The sequence below is a fragment of the Vanessa cardui genome, chromosome 20 (genome assembly GCF_905220365.1).
Source record: "Vanessa cardui chromosome 20, ilVanCard2.1, whole genome shotgun sequence".
NCBI lineage: Eukaryota > Metazoa > Arthropoda > Insecta > Lepidoptera > Nymphalidae > Vanessa > Vanessa cardui.
Genome location: NC_061142.1, coordinates 7453999 through 7481983, shown reverse-complemented (window position 1 = coordinate 7481983; position 27985 = coordinate 7453999). Strand labels below are relative to the sequence as shown.

Below are 27985 nucleotides of genomic sequence, written 5' to 3'. Positions count from 1 at the left end.
ACATGTGTTTGTACTATTACAAAAAAAAGTCTATTAATACTATATATTTCAATTAATAAATAAAAATACTTTTATAATAACATTGTTAATGGCAAATAATACGGCAATAACAGCAGTTATCTTGTGGAATAATTCAGGAGCAAAAATGATTAAAATTACAATTTAATAAATTCATTCTACGGACAAACGATTCGCTACACAAGTAAATTAATATTACCAAATTTAATTTAAATTACCTCTTCCAGTAATGTCAGAAAAAGATTTTTTGCTTTTTTTTCATCGTTCATCTAATCATCAACTGTATATTTTTTAATATATTAGTAACATAATGTAATCGTTAAAAAACTACTAATACAATTGACAAAGAGCATAATTTTATTAAATACGTAACAAGTTAATTGTTCATATAGGTACGCCGACAACCGTTTCACAATTCATGAACTAAGTAGAAAGCGGATGTTATTTAACTTTAAATTATTCTGTGGAATTAAATACACCTTATGATTTCATATGCAAATTAAAACAAATTCACTTTTATCTATACTTAATTTTAAATAATAAAAACAATTTATATCATTTAACAAAAAAAAACTTCCGGTACGGAATGTAGATAAATTAAAACACCAACAGTTAAAATAATTACACATCATATGGAATCAAATAACACAGACGTTTTTAAATAACTACAAACTATATGTAAAAATAATACTATGGTAACAATAATTATTTAATTAAACGCAGGTACAAAAAAAATCTTTACCTTTACCAAGTCTAGGAATTAATACTTGTCTTTGTCTTGTTAATCTTAATCTAGGGCGTGTTCGTGGAAGGCAACGAAACCTACAATGTGAGAACATTGTAGGCAGTTGCGTAGCTATCGTAGGGCCAGGTGGTGAGTGCAGGCCCCGGATTTCTGGGGGCTCACTTAACTAAACCCTAACCTTCTGGAACTAGAAAATCACGACACTACGCACAAGATTTCTTATTTGGTATCTATAATTTTAAAGGGTTATTATTAGTTAAAGAGGGATGGGAAAGAGGGGGTGAGGGCCCGATTCTTTTTCTATGCACCGGGGCCCTTCCTCACCTAGCTACGTCACCGATTGTAGGCTTTTAAATATTGGACAACATCACAAACATTACTCTGATCCCAATGACTTACAATGGGGTCAGAGTAATATACTAATAATGCTAAAGCACTTGTGTTATGGATAATCAGAAGTAACGACGGTACATACAAAATATTCTTAATTCAAGTAGGCTCTTAAAAGCTCTTTTGAATTGTCATGTAACCTGTTTCCGAAAAGTAGAACCGGCAAGAAAGTCAGTAGTTGAGAGTTTCGCGTCATTTTAATTACAGAGTTTATGGCAAAAAAGTATAATTGAATTTATTTATGTATATGCGGACATCAAGCCAAGCAAATACCAAGTCCACGCTTTTTTATCATTAATATAATCTTGTGCGCATGTACCCTAGGTACGATGCATTGGTTTAGCGAAGTCTAGTTTACCTTTTTTCCTCCTTAGACACAAGTGATTGTCGTTGTTTCTTTCAAAAATATTTTTACTATAGTATTGTTCCATTTCCCAGTATCGATAAGTCGGCCAACCACGTTTGTGAATTTGGTTTTGTATTTGATTGTTTTAACAATATCACAGCGGCAATACCGTCATATATTTAAAAACAATACATTTGTTTCAACTTTGTACAACTTTTACTTAAGCAATGGGGGTATTTTATCCATAATAGCTAATACTCCTAGTACATGCGTGGCTTCAAGACCTTATCTGGTCCTATCTAAGCTCTGACATTTAAACATATGTTGCATACATTACCAATTTGAACTCATGTGACGAGTAACCCAATAGTTATTTACTAAAAATACTTTATACAAAATGCAAAGATAAAAATTGGAAGTAACCCTTTGGAACGGAATCCGTCAGGTCGGTGAGTAGTTTATTCGTTATTTTCTTTTGTTTTAAGGCGAGTTTTATCTACAACTTCGCTTTGAAGTCATCTTGATTAAATATAACCGAATTATTTTTACCAAAATCAACATCACATTTTGGTAATACCGATGATATCAAACGACGACATTCCTCGAGTTTTATTGGCACCGTATCATATGTAACTTGTTGCTGTTTGCTGAAAACAAAATATGTAAACTAGTATAGTACGACACAACTTAGATGTAGCATCGGCAAAATTCGTAAAACCGATCACATCCGAATTGAGTACGCCACACCAAATTATCTATATTTATTTCTTATGTGAATGTGATCTTTACACAAAACGTAATAACTTGTAATATCGTATGAACCAATAAATTCGTCAATTTGACACGCCGATTTTCATGCACTTGTTTTCTTGGGTTGGACTGACGCGGGAATCTATAGCGACGAATAGCGTCGAATTGCGCGATAGGGAGCTATTTCTATTGGTTATTTAAATCGGCAGAAATCGGTTTTATTTTCATTTCATTGCATTTTCCGATGCTACATCTAATTTGTGTCGTACTATACTTAAAGTCATTTACGACATTACTTGAGGACTATGTTGTGAGGAAGATCTTGAGCATGGACATTGGACGTGGATGGATATGGAGGAAGGGGACGACCAAGAAAAGATGGATGGATTGTGTGAAAGGTGATATGGCTGGCAATAATGTTACTTGTGAGATGACGTCAGACAGAGAAGTATTGAGGAAGACATGCTGTGCTGACCCTAAATAAAATTGGAATAAGGGCAGGATGATGACGATTACTAAACAATCTAAATTCATACCAGTATTTTTAATAATCTTACTAAAAACATTCCCAAAACTACAATAACATAATGTTATCGGCTGTTTGAATTGATCAAATGTCATTATGGGGCGAGGCCATTTAAGAAACACCATCATATGGATTGACGATTTCATTTATGGCAAATGCCAAATTGTTGTAATGAATCTGGAATAGCTTTAAATATTGCACAATACACTTTGTTTAACCTTGGTATAAGCTCTAGATTATTAGATGCATAAATTTGTTCAATTTATATATTACAAATTAAGAGTAGGCCACAGCGAATATTATATAATTAAAAATTAATAAGTTTTTTATTCGTTTCATCATAATTAGTAAAAGTCAAAATATGTAATTATATTTTGAAGTTAGTTTACCTCCTTTGTTTGACGAGAGCTCCGTAAAGCGCCAGGCCTTGCAAACAGTTGTTGGCCGCCTCGAGGCTGAGGCAGTAGGGGTGGTACCGACCATTCTCCACTCGTTCCTGGACCAACTTCAACGCCCGTTTGTGCTCACATCTCTTATGCTGAAATATTTGGTGATATTGAAATATTTCTATCAATTATTATAGAAAGCATTGTCTTCAAATCCTTTCGAAAGAAAATTAGTAAACCTATGGTATGTCTTTTTCACTCCTGCCATTGCAATATGCAGTATTAAAAAATTACTGTCTAGTTGGTCTAGTGGCTAAATATAACGAAGGATCTGACGAAGGCAGATCCCGAAGTCCTGAGTTCAAACCTCAGGTGCGACCACTAAAAAATTTTTATTGCGTTTTTAACCAAAAAATTCTCAGTAATAGTCCTTAGTCTAGAAGTTGGGAACATTCCCCATCCTCGGAAAACACTTAAAGCCGTTGGCCATGCTTCCGTTATAACAGTGATAGAAAGTGCATCTGTGTTTACTATAGTTGATCTCCCTTGAGTTGGCTGCTGGAATCGAAATCGGTCAGGATGACATCAATCATCAATTAGTAACGAAACAATATAAAGGGTGTATTCACCAGCGCCATGACCTCCGCACACGTGTGCAGCGTGCGCAGCGCGGGCGCGACGGCGCCGCGCAAAAGCGCGTGCAGCGCATGCGCGCCCCCCGGAGCAAGCGCGGGTGACGTCACGTCGTTACGCACGCAGTACTCCAGTGCAGCATTGAATGTCTGCCCAACAAGTAAACTTACTTTAATAATAGTAAAAAATACATTTTTTGATTGAAATTGGAGTAAAAATTTTATACAACGGAAGACACTTGACATAATCCAAGGTACCGACGAACACGTCTATAGAAAAATTTTAGTAACAAAGTAGGTTAAGGTAAATAATGTAATGTATGGATTATTTAATTTGTCTTAAAAAACGGCAGGTCAATTCACGAGGGTCATTTAATCAATCACAAGTACAAAACCACACAGGTAAAATCGCGAGCGCAATAAAGTCGATATTTTAAAATAAATTCTGGCATCAAACGTGAATACAAAAAAAAATATTACAAAAAAATCAAGACAATCTCGATTGTACATAAACTTGTGCTATTTATTATTCATGTTAAATAAAAAAAAAACTGGTTCTTTTTACTGCTTTATTACATTATTTAACCAATAGCCTTCGAAAAATATAAAATAATATTGAATGCTTACTAAATTTTTTGCAGTATTCAATTAAGAGTATCAAAGATAACTACAATGCAGTTACTGCCGATGATATGTAAATAACGACGATGTACAGTCAGAGCAAGAAAACCTTCGTCAGTTTTCAAATTTATTCCTTTATCAAATCTTAAGCTCTTAGTTCCTTTTGGGTCTAAACATCAAATCATTGCGACGCAATATGTCATTCTCAATCGGTAAAGCGGATTACCGCTCACCCTGAGCACACGAAAATAGATCTTAAGGAGACGAACCTTTACTTACCCCGACTGTACCTGGCTTGTTTTTAACAGCTACAGCGCAATATATATGCATATATATTGGTTTAACTTGTATGTATTGTTTTTAACGACTTAATGAAAACAATTCACAATTATATAATAGTAAGGAAATACTAATTTACATTGTCTCAAAAATAACACTTACATATACATTATATAAAAACACAAACTCGTACATATTTAATCATATATTATTTTAAGTGGATTTTAAATGGAATACAAATATAGTATGGCTGTATGAGTTTATATTTATTGTTTATGCAAGGTTTAAGTAAAAACATATTTAAATTTTATCAAATTTAGGTTCAGTGGTTTTGCCGCGAAAACGTAACGGACAGATAAATAAATAAAATATAAATATTGGATAACGTCACATACATCACTCTGAACCCAATGTAAGTAGTTAAAGCACTTTTGCTATGGAAAAACAGAGGTAACACTGCATCACAAACGCTCAGACCCAAGAACAAATAGAAAACCAATGAACTTTTTTCTACATCATCTCGGCCGGGAATCGAATCCGGTACCTCGGAACGGCGCACCCACGAAAACCGGTGCACACACTAACTCGAGCACGAGAGGTCGTCAACAGATAGTTTCTAATATTAATATTAAAAATGAATTTCAAACTCAAACTCAAACTCAAATAACTTTATTCAATATAGAAGCATTACACTTTCTTATTGATGGTCAATTGAAACACTACCACCGGTTCGGAAAAGAAAATACCCTGACCTGAGAAGAAACTCAGCGGTTTTTTTTTTTTTTTATTTGTCTCATATATTATTTAAACAATTTAATATGAGATGAAATTAGCCAGGAGGCGATCGTTTCATTCCCAAGGTGTGCTATCGATCATAAACTCATTAATTGTATAGTAACCTTTTGCACACAAGCGTTCCTTAATAGTTTTCTTAAATTTGGCAACAGAGGCATTTTGAACGCTTTCTGGGATCCTGTTGTAAAACCGTATACATTGCCCCACAAAGGAGTTACTGACTCTATGTAGTCGAGTAACAGGAGTAACAAGTTTGTGTTTGTTCCTTGTACCAATGCTATGAGTATCACATTTTCTCATGAAATCATTAATATTTTTTCGTACATACATAACATTGCAGAATATATATTGAGAAGCAACAGTCAATATCTTGATTTCTCTAAATTTATTCCTTAACGATTCTTTAGCTCCTAGGTTATAGATTGCGCGAATAGCCCTCTTCTGTAGCACAAATATAGTATGGATAGCGGCTGCGTTGCCCCACAGCATAATACCGTATGACATTATACTGTGAAAGTAACTGAAATATACTATGCGAGCCGTATCAACATCGGTACATAATCTAATCTTTTTGACCGCGAATGCCGCAGAACTCAGTCTACTCGCCAATCCGTTAATATGGGGGCCCCATTGCAACTTGGCATCAACAGTAAGGCCAAGAAACTCAGCAGAATCAATTGGATCCATAGATTCCCCGTTAATGAGTACATCGGCTTTTACATTATGTACATTTGGTGTACTAAATTTCACAAATTTTTGTTTTATTATTATTAAGCCTAAGATTGTTTACGCTAAACCAATGTACTATATCAGCTATAGCATTGTTTATGTCGTCGTACTGTACCTGTTTTCTATTAATTTTAAAAACTAAGGAGGTATCATCAGCAAACAATACTATATCATGTTTGTTCCCAACAAGAAAGGGCAAGTCATTTATATATGTGAGAAACAGAAAAGGTCCAAGAATTGATCCCTGAGGGACCCCCATACCAACTGAGACCCAAGGAGACCTTTTTCCTTTAAGAGGGTTGACGCCCTCTGAATTCTATTGTTAAGATAAGAAGTCAGAAGGTCAAGCGCACATTCTCTAATTCCATAGTGATAAAGTTTCCTGACCAGAGTCTCATGTTGAACACAATCACAGGCTTTGGATAAGTCACAGAAAACCCCTAAGGCATCCCGTGACTCCTCCCAGGCTTCATAGATATTCTTAACAAGCTTGATACCAGCGTCTGTTGTCGAGCGACCCCTCGTGAATCCAAATTGTTTACTATGAAGCAGATTATGTTTGTTAAAATGTTAGAATACCTAATATGTTAGGTAGAATCGAAATTGGCCTATAGTTATTGGGGTCTGAGGAACTACCAGATTTAAATATTGGAATAACTTTACTATGTTTCATCAGGTCAGGAAATATACCACGTTGGACACAACTATTAAATATTAAAGCAAGAAAAGGTGCAATCACATCAATAATCGAATTTATCACCTTTAGAGAAATACCCCATAAATCAGCCGTTTTCTTGATGTCTAGTGTCTTAAAGGCGCGTATTATGTCGTTGGGGTTTACAAGGGTAAAATTAAAGTTAGATTCAACAATTTTGAAATTTAATAGTTATTAAATAATAACTATTTTGAAATTTAATAGTTATTATTTAATAACTATTAAATTTCAAAATTGTTGAAGATAGAACGACACGCACGCCAATAAATTCACGTTCGCGCGAACTCGCCCTTACAGCGACGATGCACCAATTTTACGCCTTAACACTATAATTAAACTAGTTCTTATTCTCGTTTGAACCGAAATCTAGCTAAAGGGATTGGACGAGTTTGCAGAGTCTACAGAAAACAACAACAGCCTGTAAATTCCCACTGCTGTGCTAAAGGCCTCCTCTCCCTTTGAGGAGAAGGTTTTTGGAACATATTCCACCACGCTGTTCCAATGCGGTTTGGTGGAATGCACACGTGGCAGAATTTCAATGAAATTAGACACATGCAGGTTTCCTCACGATGTTTTCCTTCACCGCTGAGCACGAGATGAATTATAAAGACAAATTAAGCACATGAATCAGCGGTGCCTCCCTGGGTTTGAACCCGCAATCATCGGTTAAGATGCACGCGTTCTAACCACTGGGCCATCACGACTCGAAAACAACAAAGCCAAAAATATATTTATGGACTGTAAATACATATATATAAGTGTTAATATAAACTCTATCGAGTTGCATCTGAATGATTTGTCAATTTAAACTATCTTGACAACAACTGACTTCTCTCGGGGTAACTGATCCCTGGATCCCTTCATTAAATAATAAAACCTTGATATTATATATATACAAACGCAGGATAATGTCCATAACATTTGATAACACGACAGATTCAACCATATAAACAAATCAAAAGTATACTTACAATTTCTTCAGTCTTCTCCAAGTGGAAGAATTCGTGTATAAGCATTTTTCTAAGTCTGTAGTAGTCCGCAGATAGCTCTTCTACAAAATACAAATAAAAAAATAAACTTAATTAAAGGCAGAAACAATACACAGACCTGTATGATCTACTATCAATACAGATGGGAAAATCAATCTAACCATAAAAGAAGTTACAGCTTATTCCCCGATCCATTCTGTGTCCCTAACTATATTTTCCGTCACCGCTGAGCAATGAACGTATTACAAGTATAATAAAAGTCTAGAATTTGAAAAATCAATGATGAGTCCGGGTTTAAACATCGGAAAAACACATGAAAAAAAAGACTAAGGTTTATCAATCATTACATAGTATAAAATAAAATCACTTAACGCCGTCTGTCCCTATCTTAAAAATACAACGGATTTTGATGCGGTTTTCTTTTAATAGATAGATTGATTCAAGGGAAAGGTTTTAGTAGATAATACATGGACAATATAGTAGAGAAATAGTGACAATTTTATAGGTTTATGAAGTGATGTAAGTTTATGCGTTTGATTGCAATATATTTAGTATCGCTAGTCTATTAATATTCGTACCTTTATTCGCGACGCCTCTCGAGGTTATGAGGTATATGATGGCGGGCGGCACCAGGTAATGTAAGACGGGGTTCACATACAACTGTAATTGTATTATCGGTATCGCATTCACAATGGTCTCTGCCTTTAAGATGTGACCTGTGGATATGTAATGTGTTAAATAGGCTATTTGACTGACTTTTTAAAATCCATTTCATATTGTTTAGTAGAAGTTAAGGAACCCAGTAAAAGTTGTGTTTTTTTATTTCTAGTACATATTTGCCGAAAAATAATCATATTAAAAATTCCATATTTAAATAGCGCGCAAAAACGCTACTTGAACAATATGACGCTGCAATGAGGTCGGTGACGTCACTTTCTTGTATTTTAATCTGTGGTACATATAGTAGAAAAGCAAAGTTTACAAGAAAGTTCATCATAAGCCCGGCCAATCAGGAGCGTTTTGTGTCAAGTGTGAAATGTTTAAAAATTGTATTTTTATTTATGGATTTTTGAATAAATATTATTGATTTTTGAATATATATTTTGAACTTACGTTAATAAATAACCATTTTTAAACTCATAATATACACTAATTACAATAACTCACAATTTATTTGTCGTATTGTCAAATAGCCTATTATATTAATATGGGATTTGTACGACATGTACGCGCTATAACGCCAGATTCTGGACACTTCAAATAAGCTAAGAGAAAATAGTAAATATCGAGGGTACAAAATTGTGAAGTAAACTAAAGCATGATAACTGTTTAGTTTTGACTCAATTTATATTAATAACTAGTTGTTACCCGCGGCTTCACCCGCTCTCTAGCGGTTGGTCGTCACGTGTTAGACAAATTAGCTTATGTCTTTCCTTGGGAGTTCATGTGTGCTTCATAACAAATTTCAATAAATTCGGTTCATTGGTTTGGTAGTGAAAGAACGACAGACAGCAAGACAGAGTTACTTGAACACTTTTAATATTATAGTATAGTAATAGATTATAGCAAATTATGTCTCAATAATCATAAACAAAAAAGGAGCGAGCCTTACAATAGTAGCATTTGATCAATATATCTTTATTAATGATTTTTTTTGTTTATCCTTCTCAGCCTTCACGAGGTTCTCGTCAAGAGGGATGGTGACGTCAACAATTATCGTGCGGCGCTCTGACCGATCTATCACCACTATATCAGGCCTGTTGGCGACAACAGTTCTGTCAGTGATTATAGATCGGTCCCCGTACAGTGTGATATGACCATTCTCAAGAACTGGGTCGGGCAAATACCTGTAGTATGGTACCTCTGATACCACAAGACCGTATCGAAGTGCAAGTTGTTGATGGATAATCTTGGCCACTTGATTATGTCTGTGCAAATACTCTCCGTTAGCAAGACGAGAACAACGGGAAATAATATGTCTAAGGGATTCGCCCGGAGTGTGACACGCCCGACATATGTCCATCGTGCCATCCTTCACAATATACTTCCGGTAATTGTTCGTTATGATAACTTCGTCCATAATCGCACAGACAAAACCTTCGGTTTCACCAAAAAGATTGCCGAACCGTAGCCAAGATACGGACGCCATAAAGTCAACATCGGGTCCATGAAGGGCCCGATAGAAGCGTCCGTGTAACTCCTTGCTCTTCCATACCTCCCTGTGGTTTTCAGTACTTAGTACTACAGGTTTGCGCCAGTTCTCTTTGCCTAAAGAGAGCGGAGTTAGCCCCTTGTCCTTTATAACTACATCTCGGTGCATATCCAAGTCAGTGTGGAGAAAATACTCCCTGAGTTTGTATACCTCACGGTTATGTAGGGTCTTGGCATTTAAAAAGCCATGGCCACCACATCTCCGTGGGATATACAATCTCATCACCGAAGATCAAGGATGTTGCATTCGATATGTAGTCAGCAGGACACGGACTCTCCTATCCAAGGCGTCTAGTTCTTTTTGAGTCCACTTGAGTATGCCGAAAGAGTACATCAAGACCGGCATGACCCAACCATTGAAGGCGCGAACCTTATTGCCACCTGATAAAAGACTTTTGAGTACTTTTTTCAGGCGACCAAAGAAACGCTCCTTCAATGATTGTTTCATGTCGGTCACATTGATGCCTAACGCTTCCGACATACCCAAGTATTTGTATGATTCGTTTGCGGACAGTGATTTAAAGTTTATGGAATCTGAAAGTTGTAAAACGTCAGATTCCATAATCTCCTCGCTTTACATGCATAACCGCGCATTTGTCAACTCCAAATTCCATTCTAATAGAATTACTAAAAGTTTCTGTTACCTTTAGTAACTCCACTCCTAAGTCATCCATGTAAAGTAGGTGGGATATTACTTTACCTTCTCTCCGCAAACGATAGCCTAGCCTTGAACCCTCCAACAGAGTGCTTAGAGGGCTCAAGGCTAAACAAAACCACAATGGACTCAAACTATCGCCCTGGAATATTCCCCGCTCAATCCTTATTGGTTCGTCATCACCATGAATCGTTCGTCATCCAGGATAGCGAAGGACTGTCCGCCATTGCCTCATACATGATCTCAAGAACCTGCATAGAGTTGTATCTAATTTATAGAACTCCAGCACCCTCAAGAGCCATGTATGCGGCACGGAATCATAGGCCTTCTTGTAATCTATCCAGCATGTCGACAGACTCTTTCGCAAACGACGAACCTGTTGGCTAATGGTCATATCAATGAGGAGTAGCTCCTTAGTGCCTCGTGATCCACCCCTAAATCCATTTTGAGACACAGACAAAATACTATTATTCTGTATGTGACTATTAATCTTATCTCTCGGATTTTCCTAGTTTACATTTAAAAGTAAATTAACAGCCTGTAAATTTCCCACTGCTGGGATAAGGCCTCCTCTTCCATTAAGGAGAGGGTTTGGAACATATTCCACCACGCTGTTCCAATACGGGTTGGTGGAATGCACATGTGGCAGAATTTCGATGAAATTAGGCACATGCAGGTTTCCTCGCGATGTTTTCCTTCACCGCTGAGCACGAGGTGAATTATAAACACAAATTAAGCACACATATATATATATATATATATATATATATATATATATATATATATATATATATATATATATATAAATACATATATATATATATATATATATATATATATAGTGGTGCTTGCCCAGATTTGAACCCGCAATCATCGGTTAAGATGCACGCGTTCTAACCACTGGGCCATCTCAGCTCATTATACAGCTAGTTACATTTATTAACATTATATTCTCGACAAAAGTTTTGCAGCGTGGTGGAATATGTTCCAAAAACCTTCTCCTCAAAGGAAGAGGAGGCCTTTAGCCCAGCAGTGGGAATTTACAGGTTGTTGTTGTAAAATATTATTATTCTAAAAGTTACTCTTTTAATTTTAATAATAATCACAACATGGCGTTAAATATAAACGCTATGTGTATTAAATATTTTTTTTAAAAAGCCAAAATGATTAGTACATTTGTCCAACTTGTTTTCTAACACAATTCGTAACTCATTTATATAAACTTTTTAAAATCCAATTGTCAGGGCCACAGAAGCATTCCGGAACAGAATAATTAATGAATACTTATCATGACATTCGTGTTTTAATATATATTAGGTGTATTTAATTTATATAAGGCCACTAGACTAATTAGCCATTACATGTATGTAGCATTGGTTTAAATTTAGAGTCGGGAAAATAAGTTGTCGGGTTTTTCTGTCAAGATATTGTCGGAAGTACGACGTGAGTATCGGATATTCTGTACCAAGAAAATTTAGTAAGACATCTGACCTTCGTATGGACTCTTATTTATTATTTAATCGAATTTTGAGAATGCACTTATATTTACGCACACAATTGAAGGCGACTTATAGGATCATGCATATGGCCCAATTCGCCGACATGGCTAAAGTCTGTCTCCTGACTGACTTGGACATGATCATATTTCATGCGATAAATTTAAAGAAAACATTGTTTTCGTATTTTTGTAGATAACACATTTAAAATATTTGAAATCACATGACAATTAGATATTTATTAAATCTGACCAAATATTATCAAAACGATTAGATACGTTAGTAATATTAAATAATTTGATAATTGACATAGGATTTATTAACATTGAGTGTTTCACTGACATTCTTTTAGGGCGTGAACTTTTTATTTATCTAATCTTTTTATTACAAATATAATTTTGTTGATATAATCATATGTCATAGTAAAATTGATACATAGTATAGACTTACCTTTCATTTTCTTCTGAACATCGGAATTGATATTCATAAGAGCACTAGACACGAGCCTTAATCTATTGTTTGCGTCCAATCTCATCAAACTCTTGTGCACGACCAATATTCTTTCTACACTAGTTTTAACGTTGTTTTCAAATACCGATGCGCCGAGGGCTCTTAGTACCAGGATCAACCATTCAATTTTCTCCAAAACTTCGTCTAAAGTCATCGTCGCGTTCTTCGTCAGACTTTCCATCAAAACAATCGACAGCAGATTGGATATCGTCACCACTGTGCAGTTCTGTTGCATCGTCACCATGTGATTGGCGATGTCTTGGACACTCTTAAACTGATCCGCGGTTAGTTGTTGCAAGTCTAATGGTTTCAACATTTCTGCGGAAAGAGGCAACTGATTGCCGACATATTCTCTAACAGATACCGGATCGCCGAGATTTATGTAAATATTTCCGTAGTGATCGTTCAACTTATGTAGAGATTTAAGGAGACCCTGCAACAAATCGGAAACGGTATTGTTATTACAACTAAAAATATGGCAACGCTTATTTATATTAGTTATTTTTTTTTATTTCGATATTATTCAATATTTTATTTAAATATATACAGTAGTTAATAAAATCGTGACATATTCGCGAATATATGCAGTGGCACAGACTAAAAAATCTTCGAGTTCAACATTAGTTTGCAAAATCAATCCCCAGGAGGCTAATAATAGGCCTCGAATTATTGATAATCAACAACACAATTTGTCTAATCTGCAAATAATGTATGACGAAGTGAAGCTCGATATCAATCAAAACATAAGATAATAATACCGTTCATTTTTATCAACAATATCGTCTCATTAATTTAATAAAACAATAAATGCAGATAAGCATCCTAGTGACTACAAACCCCTGTAGTCTCCTTTGGTTTTGGAACCCCCAGGTGCTCGTACGCGAACAGCCCTTGCTCCATGAGACGGTCGTAGCTTATGTTCACAGGCACCACTGTGATGTCAGACACTTCGCTTGCGAAGTAAGGCAGGAGGGTCATTGACAGCATGCCTGTTTTCAAAGACACAATTAGCCCCCTATTTGATCATAATTTTTCAAGGGGTACTTTAGTGTGACTTCACGAGAATAATATATGATACATTATATTATATTAGGACACGAGTATACCTTGCTTTTTTTACAGTTTAGCATAAGTTATTACAGTTAAGCATTACTGCCATGTATAATCAGGTGCAAGTACTGCTCACCATATTTGGGGGGTAAGCTCTTATTGCTCCTACTCCTGGTTCCCTCGAGGAAGAACTCTACAGGCGCGCTGTACTTGGCGACCAGAGTGCGCACGTAGTGGCGAAGCGTGGCCGAGTACAATGGCGCACCAACTAGAGTGCGGCGGATGTAAAACCCACCCGTCTCACGCATTTTTTGACCGACCACGGCCATGGAATAGAAATCTGTTTGAAAAACATGAACCCATGAAATGTGCAGTATTTTTTTGGAACAAGAGGACGGATTAATAATTGAGACATGTAGACTATATAATCGTAAAAAATACGACAAGTCATATTATTTGTCCAATCACTATTTTGACCGGAACACACGATTAGTAACAGCCTATAAATATCCTTCTGCTGGGCTAATACCCTCTCTCCCTTTTGAGGAGAAAAGTTCCTCCGTCACCACGCTGATCCAATGCGGGTTGGTGAATAAACATATAGCAGAATTCTATTGAAATGAGGCACTTGACTTTCATTGAAATTAGGCGATGTTTGACTTCACCACAAAGATTCGAGTCTAGTTACAAACATAAATTAATAACATGAAAATTCAGTGGCGCTTGCCTAAGTTTTAACCCGTAATTATTGAACACGATGCACGCGTTCTAACCACTCGGTCAGCTCGGTTCAAAGCAGGAATACGAGAGATGAATGACTTGCTAAAATTTCTACTATTCCTATACTTGCTTACTTGCATTACCTACTAGCCGTTCCGATGTCATATAACTATTTTTTCCCGTTATTTAAATGCCTACGTCCTTATCGAGATATCATGATGCCTCTGTGTTCAATGTCAATACGATCTGTTTAATGGTTTTATCGTGATGAGATAAAATATAAACAGAGCTATTTTCACATTTATAATTTGAGTACTAAAGACTGCTATATAATATAAATTGTATTGTAATATTTGGCAGAATGACGTTTACAAGCTTTAAGTATGCGTCCTGAATGATATGTGATAGTGAACATAACAAATACTCAAAAGCGGTCACCACCGCCCATAGATATCAGAGCTGTATGAAATTATAACTATCCCTTAAATCACACTAATGATCAACCGACTTCGGGAACTAAAGCGTTCCTTGTGCCGGTAGTACACTGACTCACCTTTCAAACTGGAATACAACAATACTAAATATTACTGTTTGGCGGTAACCTAAACTACCCAGCCTGGATTTCACAGTCCTTTTTTTTGTGGCTTTTATTTGTGCCAAAGAGGCACAGATTATTTCGCCAAATTCACAGTCCTACCACCAATCAAAAAAAAAATTGACGCACCCTAAGAAACGTCCAAACACTAAACATATAACATTCATACATTTCCCTAGAGTTTTAATTGAGCTTGTAAATTAATTTCATACGAAGAAATATTTTCAAATTTTTAGTTCCATCTAACATGCGAGGCATACATGTATTACTAATAAAAATAAATGTATGAATATATTCACGCAGGTATTCTAAGATGAAGCGCAATAATCATTTGCTTGTATCAATGTAAGCAAACATTCTCAACGTTATTTAAACAAATAACATAACCATGGCCAATGGATGTATAATCGATACATGTAGAAATATACATCACGTAAAAAGACATGCTGAATACAATATTTTTAACTCTCTGCCTATCTATTGTCGCTCCTATCGTATCCTCATATCCTCCCTCGTTGATCTAATGGCTAACTAAAAGCTGAACTCGATTACCTCGATTTATAGATATATCATTTCATTAAAGCAAGTTTGTTTTTTATCTAGGAAATCTCAATATTTAACAACCATAACAGGAAAAAATCCAAATAAACAACGCGATATCATTGGTCGAGAGCTTGATAAATCTATGGTATTCGCTATGGTATTACGAAAAATAGCGATTTTGATTACGACGAAACTGTAATCGGAATTATGGAAGTAAATTTGATTGGAAATAAGCAATGATGTTCTAGTAAACAGATATGTCATTAACGCGCAAAAAGTGAAGACTAGAAAACGTCCTAATTGGGACGTTTGCCTTTAGTCGTTTTCATGATAATTATGCCAGTAATACGTTATAATACATCACAATTATGTAGTAATACGTTTTGCATAATTTAAACATCTAGTTATCCTTTTACTTATTGTTTTTATCAAGCTATTATTTTTGCTTGTAACGAAATGTAAAATAAACGGGCCCGGCGCGGCACACTTTTTTCTGTTGTTTAGTATAGGTATAACATATATGTTTATTAGAATATCATTGGAAATAAGTGGTTAAGTGCAATATTGATGTATTATAAACAGAGATATATTAATCATAAACTTTTATTAGTGTACAATACAGCTGAGTTAATAACTCACATTAAATACCCAAATCAAAGGTTTGTTTATCTTTTTTCCTACTTCCGTTGGAATAGGCTATACATATCTGCACTTCTTTATCTCTAAAAGCACATAAAGCCTTTGGTGACACATTTATTTCTTTTCAATTGTGTAGGGTAGCCATTTTATATAAGAGTGAGGAATAATAAACATAGAGCACATAGTATGTAAGAAGATTATTATAATATTTTATATTTGAACAATTTGAAATACAAGTGATGTAAATGTTTATATTGTAACGGTTTATAGTCCTACAAAATATGTACAGTTTATTTCAAAATCTTTGACTCAATTTAAAAAAAATAAATTGAATAACAGATTATGTAAAAAATCTTAAACTAACATATATGATTGAATTGATGAAACAAATATAACCATGAAAACCAATACGATAATTGTAAAACTTTTTTCTAATCATGCACTGAATATATTGAACTAATATATTATATGATTTAACTAATGCATTAGTTACATACCCATTCCTGCAGCAACAGCGGGTAGATCAATGTCATAATGATAACAAAGGTATGTCATTAGACAGAAATCAGCATAGCTTCGATGTGTTGGCAAGAACAGAACTGGATTCTTCCCCATAGATGATTTTAACTTTAATATAAACAAATGTCATTAAAAATCCAACAGTGCCTTTAATATAAATTAAAATCACAATCAATCAATGATTGATAAAATTAAGTAAATAATTTGAGAATATTATACGTAACAATATCATACCTTTAATACGGAAGATTCATTTACAAATACTTCTATTTTCATCATAAAACATATTTTGAGGAACACAATTCCCATCCAACGAATTACATGTAATTTCTTATCCATTGCTATTTCTTCTAAGTAATCCAACACCTCTTTTCGCAGTTGTTCTTTCGGAATTCCATTTCTAATACTTTCCTGAGTAATAACCATGTCATTAAAAACAGATGTACGGATACAGTAAACAATAACTCATTAATGATTACTTTTTTTACCTTTTCTATAAAAGCGTCGATATACACAGAATCGGCGACAACTTTTTTGAGTTCATGCGGGAAGTAGTATTTATCAAGAGTTAAGGTTTTCGTGGGCTCCCATGGTCGTGTCATAAATTTAAAAATTCCGAATTGAGAGTTCCTCGGTTCCAATATATTAACAAAGTTCACAATTTCATTCATCTCGACTAAATTTTGATATTTTATCACAAATCTAATAGGCTTCAGGCACTAAAATAGCGTAAATACATTACATAATCATTGGTTTATTATTATATTTATAACTGTAATTCACTCGTATTTTTTTAATTAATGGTATGGACATAAATATAAGATTTTGTTTTATAAAATAATTTTAATTTAAAAGCTCTGCCATGCACATTTTTCACAACCACTATCACTCGAATGTCAATTTTACTGATTTGAAGTTATATGAGTATTCTGAAGTACTGTAATGTCATCTGTTCTGTCAGTGTCACCTTTTGATTTTCTTACTTTCTAAAACAGACAAAGAAGTTGTACCATACAACCTACCGGTAGGGAGTAGGGAAATGACTTTTTATTTTGTTTTTCAATCGACTTCAAAAAGGAGGAGGTAATCAATTCGTCTGTATATTTTATGTTTGTTACCTCATAACTTTTTACTGGGTGGGCCGATTTTGATATTTTTTTTTGTTTGAAAGGTAGTGCTTCCCGTGGGGTCCTATTTTAATTTTATTTTTTTCCAATGATGGTATCCCTATGAAAACGATATAAGTCTTAAATTTGCATTATATGTGCGCGACAAATAGGTTAATAACTTAAAATTGTGCTAACCAATTTTGATGATTCTTTTTTTACTATAAAGGATATACTTCAAGGGTAGTTTGGTAAAAGTTTGGTAAGGTTCTGAGCATAGATAGGATCCATGACAAAGTGACGGAACGGCAGGGAACGGAACAATTCTGAGGAACACGTTAGCGATCCTCGGCCGAATCTTTTATTTATATGTTATTTGGATATTTGAGTCACCTTCCGCAACGTGCTTATGTTCATGTAATTGTCATAGGCGAATATTATAATCAACTAGCGACCTGCCCCGGCTTCGCACGGGTGCAATACTGATACTGAATATACTACAGAAATTGTTTATTTACAACATCATACTGCAAACATCTAAAATTATCAGTGTTTCTTTACTATGGTGTTCATGTATTATATACACAAATCTTCACCTCGAATCACACTATCTATTAAAAAAAACCGCATCAAAATCCGTTGCGTAGTTTTAAAGATATAGGGACAGAGAAATCAACTTTGTTTTATACTATGTAGTGATGGAACTTCTAAACGGCTTACAGTTAGGGTGCGATTTGGGGCAGAATTTCTTACTGTCTTTAATAAAATTTTGTGTATATGATGTGATGCCATATGATGTAGGTATGACATATATTAGCTCTTTTGCAAAGTTTTTCAGCCAAGAAAACCCTATAGTATATCCCTATAATATACACATCAACATCATCTAGGGATATTCTGTATAAAATTCTTAAACTAAAAAAATCATAGCAAGTTTTAAAATCTTTTGATGAAAGACTATTTTGTAAACCTTCTTGGACGATTCTAAATTTGAATTTGAAAAAAATAAATAAAAATAAAATATTTACGCGACATAATTGTAGCGAAAGCCGAGAGTTTCGTTTACCTACAGTCATATTGAGATATTTTTTTGTGTCAAATTTAAATTTTATAACAAATGTAAGATCAATCCCAAAGAAACACCACAATCTACTTATTAAGTTTATTAGACTTTACACTGCACTCATTTACATATACTATTCGTTCAAATATTATAGCAGTACTACAATATAAATTATACAATTATATCAATATATCTCGACATACAATTATATCAATATATCTCGACTATAATTATATCAATATATCTCGACTAGACTTTCGTCTTTTTCAAGTTCGCGCCAGAATGCCCCACCGCCAACCAGCCAAGAAGAATGTCACTTTTTCCCGCCATAAAACTCTGCTCCCGATTGGCTCATGTTCATGACATCACGTTGTCATCAGCCAATCGTCGAGCAGCCCGCCAAATATTTTACGTATTAAGTGTTGCTATACTAGAAATTAGTTTTTATAAACAAGCCTTTTTTAAAATATAAATCAAAAATTAAAAGACCTAACAATCGTCCGTCCTGACACCGTGTGCGGCCCTGCACACGGCTCCAGGTGGAAACCTAACAATCGGATTCTTGGCCAGTTGTTTGAACTTCTTACAATAATAAAAACTCTGAAAATGTACTAGTAACAAATTATAACAAATGTATTTAATATAGAATTATTACATACTATTCGCAATCAACTAATAAACTTGTTATAAATTTAATAAAACAGTAAAATTGAGTTACAACGATTATACATATTTCAAATACATATTTATAACGAAATCTTTTGCTATTTTTTTCGAAACTAACCCAAACGATCGATTAATTGGGTTGTTACGTCATGGTTAAGTTTACGACCGATCGACTTATGTCACAAAACTAACCAGACAGTTAAATGATCGATTATCTTTACTAACTGAAAAAGTCATTGATTTAACAACTTATCAATTGATATCAATTACATTGAGCATAGTTAACAAAATACATTTTAAGAATAATATTAAATATTTAATCAATTCATTACATTATATTCGACTTCTGCATACATGTAACGAAACCTCTTAAATAGTTTATCGAAATGAACCCAAACGATCGATTAATTGGGTCATACAACAGAGTAAGTTTACGACCGATCGATTTATGTCGTAAACAAACTAGATCCCTGAACGATCGATTAATCAGGGTGCCCTAACCTCCTGAACGATCGATTAATCAGGATGCCTAGCGACGCCCGCACGAGCCGATCGATTTATGCTCGTGGAGCAGCCGTAGGTCTTTCTCTAACATTCGTAGTATCCAGCCTGCGAACCGATCGATTCTCGCATGCTGGCTCTGTAACAACGAAAAATATTCTGTACATAACAAATCCTTAATTTGGCATACAATAAGATGTTAGTAAACTAGTTCGAAATATTGTCAGTATTAATTTCGTTGTTAAAATAGCTATCAACTTCGTCGGTCTCATCGACCTCTAGAGCAGCCACATGAATCCATGGCTTCATGCGGTCTGCAGCAACGGTCGTTGGGCGTCTGTTTTTGGTATACCCTAAGCCCGGTATGGGTGCTACAACATAACGGTCACTGCCTAATACCTTACTAACGCGATATGGACCCATAAAAGGGGGCATGAGTTTCTTGCTTTGTCCATCGTTATTAAAACATGTCTGTGTTATTTTTACTAGGTCACCTTCATGATAGGTACGCGCCGGTTTTCGATTACTATCATACCTATCCTTCTGTTTAACCTGCTCCCTATCTATTCTAGCTTTAACTTCTTCGCGTATGACATCTAAATCTTCGTTATTACTACTATTAGCATTACTTGTGGCGTCATTAAGCATAGGGTTAAATTCGCTGTTCATAGAGGCTCCGAACATTACTTCTGATGGTTTCCTTCCTATTGTTTTTTGAATAGTGTTATTGAGTCCCCATTGAATTTTACCTAAGTTTTTATCCCATTCTTTTTCACCATGCTTAATACTAAATGCCTTCAGAGAATCTTATATTGTTCTATTGTACCGTTCTACCTGACCGTTTGATCTGGGGCTAGCTACTGCATTTAGAACATGTTTTATCCCCCTATCTAGACAAAAACGCTTGAACGAATGTGACGTAAAACAACTACCGCGATCACTTATGAGACGGTCAGGATTCCTGAAAGTGCTGAAGATATCCTCCAGAACCCTAACTACGTTTTGGGTGTTGGTGTTTCTAACGGGTTTGAGAAAGCAAAACTTGGTAAAACCGTCCACAATAACTAACAGGTAAGTAAAACCTCTATTAGACTTCACAAAGGGTCCAAGGTGGTCCACATGCAAACTATGAAATGGTATTTCTACTTTGGCAATGGGGTGCAGTAAACCCTCCCTAGTAGCACAGTTGTTTTTTGCATATGCACACTCAATGCAAGCTCCCACATATTTCTTGACGAACCTGGACATCTTTGGGAACCAATAATTATTTTTAATTCTCTCTAAAGTTTTCTCAACCCCAAAGTGTCCAATATCGTCATGATTAAGCTTACATATTTGCCACCTTGCACCCTTTGGAACTACCCATCTAATACTATCCTGATCCCCATTCAAGTAACGAAATAATCGATTATTTTTAATGATATAATTCTCCTTAATGTATCGCAGGCCCTTTTCGTCTAGATCGCTATTTAATATGTCTATTATTCTGCATAGCTCCGAGTCACCTAGTTGGAGTGTATAAAGCCAATCATCGCTACTAATGGACAATATCATTGGAAACTGAACCTCGAGATTTTCCGATGGTTCTACAGGATTTCGAGACAAAGCGTCTACATGGTTCATTTTAGTACCAGCCCTATATTCAACTGTACAGTTAAATTCTTGTAGCGTCAACCACCACCGTGCTATTCTTGGGATTAAATCCCGCTTTGAGAACGTGGAACGCAAGGCGCTGCAATCTGTAACAATTTTGAATTCTTTCCCTAGCAGATAAACTCTAAATTTACGAAGAGAACAAACTACTGCAAGGGTTTCTAACTCGTAAGAGTGGAAGTTCTTCTCTTCGGGAGAAGTCTGCCGACTATAGTATGCAACAGGGTGGAAATTCGCGCAGCCTTGCGTTCGCTGTAGAAGAATGCCACCGATCCCTAGCCTACTAGCATCGGTGTGTAATTCCGATTCCGCGGCAGGGTCATATATCGCTAGAACCGGTCTACTAGCTAATATTTCTTTTAGCCTCTCAAACGCTTGTTCTTGATCTTCGTTCCATACCCAGGACGTGTCTTTCTTAAGTAATTTGCTAAGAGGAGACGAGATCTGCGCAAAATTTTCTATAAATTTACGAAAGTAGCTGGCAAGTCCTAGAAATGGCCGGACGTTGTGTATATTTTCAGGTTTTGGAAAATTAATAACACTACGTATTTTCTTTTCACCGGGCCTGATATGTGCACTAATTTCATTACCTAAATAGTCTACCTTGTCTTTCAAGAACTCGCATTTTGTCAAATTTAGGGTAAGTCTCGCCTTCTCTAACATTTGTAAAACTTCTTCCAATCGTTCTAAACACTGATTAACGTCTTTACCGAAAATGAGGATGTCATCAATGTAAGCTGTTGCTTTAGTAAAACGAGCTGAACCTAGTATTGTATTCATCATACGTTGGAATACGGCAGGTGCATTAGCTAGCCCGAACGGCATACGATTGTACTCGTATTGGCCGTCCGGTGTAACGAATGAGGTCAAATGCTTACTCTGTTCCGAAATCGGCACCTGATAATAGCCAGAGGCTAGGTCGAGGGTGATGAAACAAGATTGCCCAGCGAGACGTGCTATCTCATCTTCAATAAGAGGCATAGGATATCTCTCATTAACCGTCACCGAATTAAGCATGCGATAATCAACACATAACCTCGAAGAACCGTCTTTTTTCCGCACGAGCAGAATAGGACTAGCATAGTCGGAAACAGATTCTCGTATCACTCCAGCATCTAGCATATCACCAACCATAGAACGTACCTTCTCCCGCTCGTGGTGCGACAACCTGTATGGACGATAAACGACTGGACGCTGACAATTAAGTTCTATGCTCATTTCGGTGACATTGGTACAACCCAGCTCCTTTAAGGAATATGCAAAACAATGTTGATATTTCTTAAGTATTTTTACGAGATCTCGCCTTACATCTTCAGAGATTCCTTCACCCACGCGTACCTGACTTTCGTCAAACCCCTGCTCAATTTCTACAACAGTCTCATTGACGACCCTATTTACAACATCTACTCTTTCACCGCGGCAAAAAACGTGCTTAGGCGATATACGGCAAAAATCAGAACAAGGCACGACCATTACGACAATATAACCATCTATTGAACGATGAATGCCACCAACAATTATATATTGTTGATTAGGTTTTCCCGAAATCATATACTTTAAAAGAACTTCACCATCGAACGCCGGCCTAGTTTCTACTCTAACAGACGCTGAACCATATATGTCAACTGTTCTGGCTATTGAAAATCTCAACAAATTGTCACTCTTATCAATAACTCCAGAATAAGGCATCTCATTCCCAATATCGTAAAATTGTAACGTAGTCCTATCTTTATAGACCGATATATGAGACTGCTCTGTGAACGACTGTCCTATTAGTACAGCGACCTCTAGCAGATGATCACTCACTACCTTAGAAACAACCCTAGCTTCTACACCATCAACACTAATGTAAACAGTCAAATTACCTAACGATTGAACCACACTATTCCCAAATCCCTTCATAAGTGTAGGAATATTGTCGTGAGATATCCCTAGTTCCCTAGCTGTAGATTCTTTAATCAAAGTAACATCGCTTCCGAAATCAATGAAAGCTTGAAGTACAAAACCATTAACTTTTATTTCTTTCATAAATTTCGTACTAGGGCAAACATTGATACTTGTGTTTTCGTTGTTCATAAAATCAATTCGCATAGCCTGCTGCACCGTACCATTACCATTAGTTGTTTTATCATCTAACCTACTTAAACATTTTTCCGCAACGTGACCTATCTTATTGCAACGTGTGCACCTTAGCAGTGGTTTAGGGCAGTGCAAGAAACTATGGCCCCTTTCCTTACAATTGTAGCATCCGGCTGCATACCGATCTGGTCTAGCCATTTGCCTAGAGTTCGTCGAGTTAGAACCCTGAACTATCAAAATTCCTACTCCTAGCATGAAATCTGTCCGGACCGGATTGATTGTAATCCCTATTACTAATTAAATACTGTAAAATCTGATCAGGATGTGTACAACGTAATGCTAAAGCTCCCGATTTGAGTGTCTTATCTGTAATGCCATGTATTATACATTCTACTGCGCGAGTACCGACTATATCACATTGATTAACTAGACTTAATTTCTCGTAGTAATACACTTCTATGGATTCGTTGTATCTACTCTTTCTCTTGATCATGTCTTCCAAGGTCTGGCCATAGTTCTGTTCGCACGGAAATGCACTTAACAATTTTGTTTGCCATTCTTGCCACGTATATAAGATAGTATTTAAACTTTCGTACCACGTTTTGGCCAGACCTTGCAATTTCTGCATAGCAAAATGAATGGTGGTTCTTTCATCCCAACTGTAAACCGAAGCGCACTCATTAACCTTTTTTAACCATACGTCCATCCGCTGACTTTTAGTCGATGGATCAAAATCCGGCAATATATTTTTATGATCAATTTTCTGCAATTGTTGTGATGCGCTTTGGTTCACAGGTGGTAATGCTAGACCATCCCTCAAATTCTTAATAATATCGAACAAATCTTTTTTTGAAGAAGTCGGGCTACGTGACCTTTCTGTCCGTTGGGCGTGGTCGCGCTGCAACTGCTCGCGCTCCACACGATGCTCTGCACGTAGCTCTGCGTCCCGGCGCCGTCCCGCGGCGGAGGAGCGGCAACGGCTGTCGTCTCGTAGCTCCGTGTGATGCGAAGCGCGATCGGCGTCAGCGGCGACTCGCATACGGCTGCGCTCCCGTCTTACTTCATCCTCCAGTATGCGAAGACGCTCCCGGCTCAGTTCCATGTCCAGCTCTGGCCGATGACGATCTTCTGATAGCCTTCGACTTCGACTCCGCGCGGCAGAGTGAGGCTCCCTGCGACTTCGACATGGAGTTTCTAGCCTTCTAACTGGCGTTTCTGACATGGTCTGAAATCTTACAACAGTAGGGTTTTAGATATACAAAAACATAACAGCGGTAACCCTAGAAAAACAACAAAACATAAATAATTCCAAACCGGCGTCGGTAGAACGTAAATGAACTAAAACTTGCAAAAATAATTATTTGAAATGCTGGGATTGTTCATTTTATTTCAATACTATAAGCAAACGTAACGTCTTCAAATTGAAATAAAAGTTAACTTTATTAATAGTAGTCTCAATAAAGCATAAATGCTATGTTATCTGTTTTAATAAGCATGAGATAATCAAGCTAGTCATAGGGAATCTAGATAGACGGCCTCGAAAGCCCTAGAAAATCCCTTTACCAGCCATCAATACACCATCTTCCCTAATAAGCAAAATCTCTAATATCTAGGTTATGCAAACAAGGTAACGGAATTACTATACTGGCCTAAGAGAATCTAGATAAACGGCCTCGAAAGCCCTAGAAAGCTCCATATCCCAGCCATAGTAACCATACGAAACAGTCTATATAACCGCAATAACAACTGGGCGTGTTACTTACGTTTTGGTTGCAGAATCCCACTTCTGAAATGTAAGATCAATCCCAAAGAAACACCACAATCTACTTATTAAGTTTATTAGACTTTACACTGCACTCATTTACATATACTATTCGTTCAAATATTATAGCAGTACTACAATATAAATTATACAATTATATCAATATATCTCGACATACAATTATATCAATATATCTCGACTATAATTATATCAATATATCTCGACTAGACTTTCGTCTTTTTCAAGTTCGCGCCAGAATGCCCCACCGCCAACCAGCCAAGAAGAATGTCACTTTTTCCCGCCATAAAACTCTGCTCCCGATTGGCTCATGTTCATGACATCACGTTGTCATCAGCCAATCGTCGAGCAGCCCGCCAAATATTTTACGTATTAAGTGTTGCTATACTAGAAATTAGTTTTTATAAACAAGCCTTTTTTAAAATATAAATCAAAAATTAAAAGACCTAACACAAGTTATCGATTAATTTCGAGTTAAACCTATTGTGTGTATCATGCAGCGGCGCCATTTAACGTAAGAAGAAATGCTAAGGGCAGTAGGCATGCTACAAGCTGGGGCTACTCAACGAAGTATTGCTGAAGATATTGGAACAAGACAAAACGTTATATCTAGGTTATGGTCACGCTACCGTGCTACTGGTGAAGTGACGGAAAGATATCCAGATGGGAAGCGCATAACCACTCAATGACAAGACCGATATTTGCATGTTACCACGAAAAGAGAACCAAATGTTGCGGCACTGCAATCGGTTCAGAGGCTCCAGCCAGAGGACCAGTTGCTTGTGAGTGACCAAACTGAAAGGAGAAGGCTGCATGAAGCTAACCTTCATTCTCGCAGACCGCTTCGTCTTCCAGCACTACGCCGAGGCAATCGTGGGCGGCGACTAGAGTGGGTTCGTGTAAATTTGCTCTCGGAAGATAACCAGTGGTCTGTAGTGCTACTTACCGATGAGTCCCGGTTCGGTTCCATCCCGATACACGTAGAGTACATGTTTGGCGATTCCCTGGTCATAATAGCTGTCTGCAACATCTTCAGATTGTCCATTCATACCACGGCGGGACAATTATGGTTTGGGCGAAAATTCATCTTGTTGGAAGAACAGACCTCGTTTGGATCAGAAACACCATAGCGGCTGAAAATAGCGTAACGAGATGCTTGTGCCAATAATTTAGCCCTATAGACTTAAAATGGGCCAAGAATTCACGCTCATGCACGACAACGCTCGTTCGCACACAGTGAGCGTGGTGATGAGATGGTTGCAGTAACAAGACGTATCGGTCTTAGGTTGGCCCGCTCAATCACCTGACCTAAACCCCATAGAGCATGCATGGGACATACTCCAAAGAAGGGCTACGAGGAATTTCCCTGCAAATATTGCGACGGAAGAGAAACTTTTTTGCATCTTAGTCGGACCTGGGACAATATACCGCAGCAAGGCTTGGATAACTTAATCCAAAGTATGAAACATTTTTGCAGGACCGTTATAATTGTCCTAGGTGGTTTAACAGACTACTGATTTTTCATATGACTGTTAGAAACAATAACTTTTCTATATTTTTCACATTTTCTTGAGACAAACATTAATTGTTAGTTTTACCATTATTTTACGTTGTTTTCTTTATTTCATTATAAATTTGTTTACGCAAAGTAATAAGGTTTATTTTTTATTCTGGAGTATAGTCAGATATTTATCTGACCCATTTGGGTTTTATAAAAGCCCATTTGGGCTTTATAAAAATATAAACATGTTGCATGTTATCTCTAATAAATTTTGAAATAATTGAGTAAATGCAAAATATCCCTAGACAATGTTGATGTGTGTATATTTCTTACAAATTACCTTTTATACGATAATATACTGGGTTAATCAAGGTGCTCGTATCGCTTCTTTCTTTTGATTGTTGAGGCGTGTGCCCGTGGCTGACGCCGGCTCCTAATATAACAATAACTATAACTACATTATATAATCGTAAATTGACTTTTAAGTAGTCTAATATTTTTCATTTCATTTTACCAAGAGGACTCTAAAAATATGTTAAATATGCAATTATTTTTATTACTTTTTAATGCATTTTTATTTGTTTTAAAATAGTGTTTCGTTTGAAGTCGGATTTCTTTTTGTTAAAATTTTTATGTAGCATAGACTGTATCTTAAGGATCATATCAAATTATAGTACCGACACAAATTAGATGTAGCATCGGAAAATGCAATGGAATGAAAATAAAACCGATTACTGCCGATTTACACAACCAATAGAAATAGCTCCCTATCGCGCC

The 27985-nt window shown here is 36.2% G+C and overlaps 1 protein-coding gene across 1 annotated transcript; it reads right to left on the bottom strand.

Annotated features, from left to right (window-relative positions):
- Positions 1-1911: 1911 nt before the first annotated feature.
- LOC124538525 (dihydroxyacetone phosphate acyltransferase) lies at positions 1912-17572 on the bottom strand. The gene is made up of 11 exons (XM_047115611.1): positions 17348-17572; positions 17094-17270; positions 16838-16967; positions 13980-14183; positions 13631-13782; positions 12734-13226; positions 8500-8637; positions 7904-7983; positions 3791-3943; positions 3165-3313; positions 1912-2146 (listed from the first exon to the last, which is right to left on the bottom strand). Exons 1-11 carry the CDS (start codon positions 17528-17530, stop codon positions 1996-1998), a joined length of 2010 nt encoding a protein of 669 aa, XP_046971567.1. The 5' UTR covers positions 17531-17572; the 3' UTR covers positions 1912-1995.
- Positions 17573-27985: the final 10413 nt, after the last annotated feature.

What these genes read in the sequence shown, in the direction of transcription:
- LOC124538525 (XM_047115611.1), bottom strand. Translation starts at nt 17,530, where the DNA reads ATGAATGAAATTGTGAACTTTGTTAATATATTGGAACCGAGGAACTCT. An exon ending in TCGACGCTTTTATAGAAAAG is followed by an intron (nt 17,271 to 17,347) that starts GTAAAAAAAGTA and finishes GTTATTACTCAG; the next exon opens with GAAAGTATTAGAAATGGAAT. An exon ending in GTGCGGAGGTCATGGCGCTG is followed by an intron (nt 3,314 to 3,790) that starts GTGAATACACCC and finishes CAAATATTTCAG; the next exon opens with CATAAGAGATGTGAGCACAA.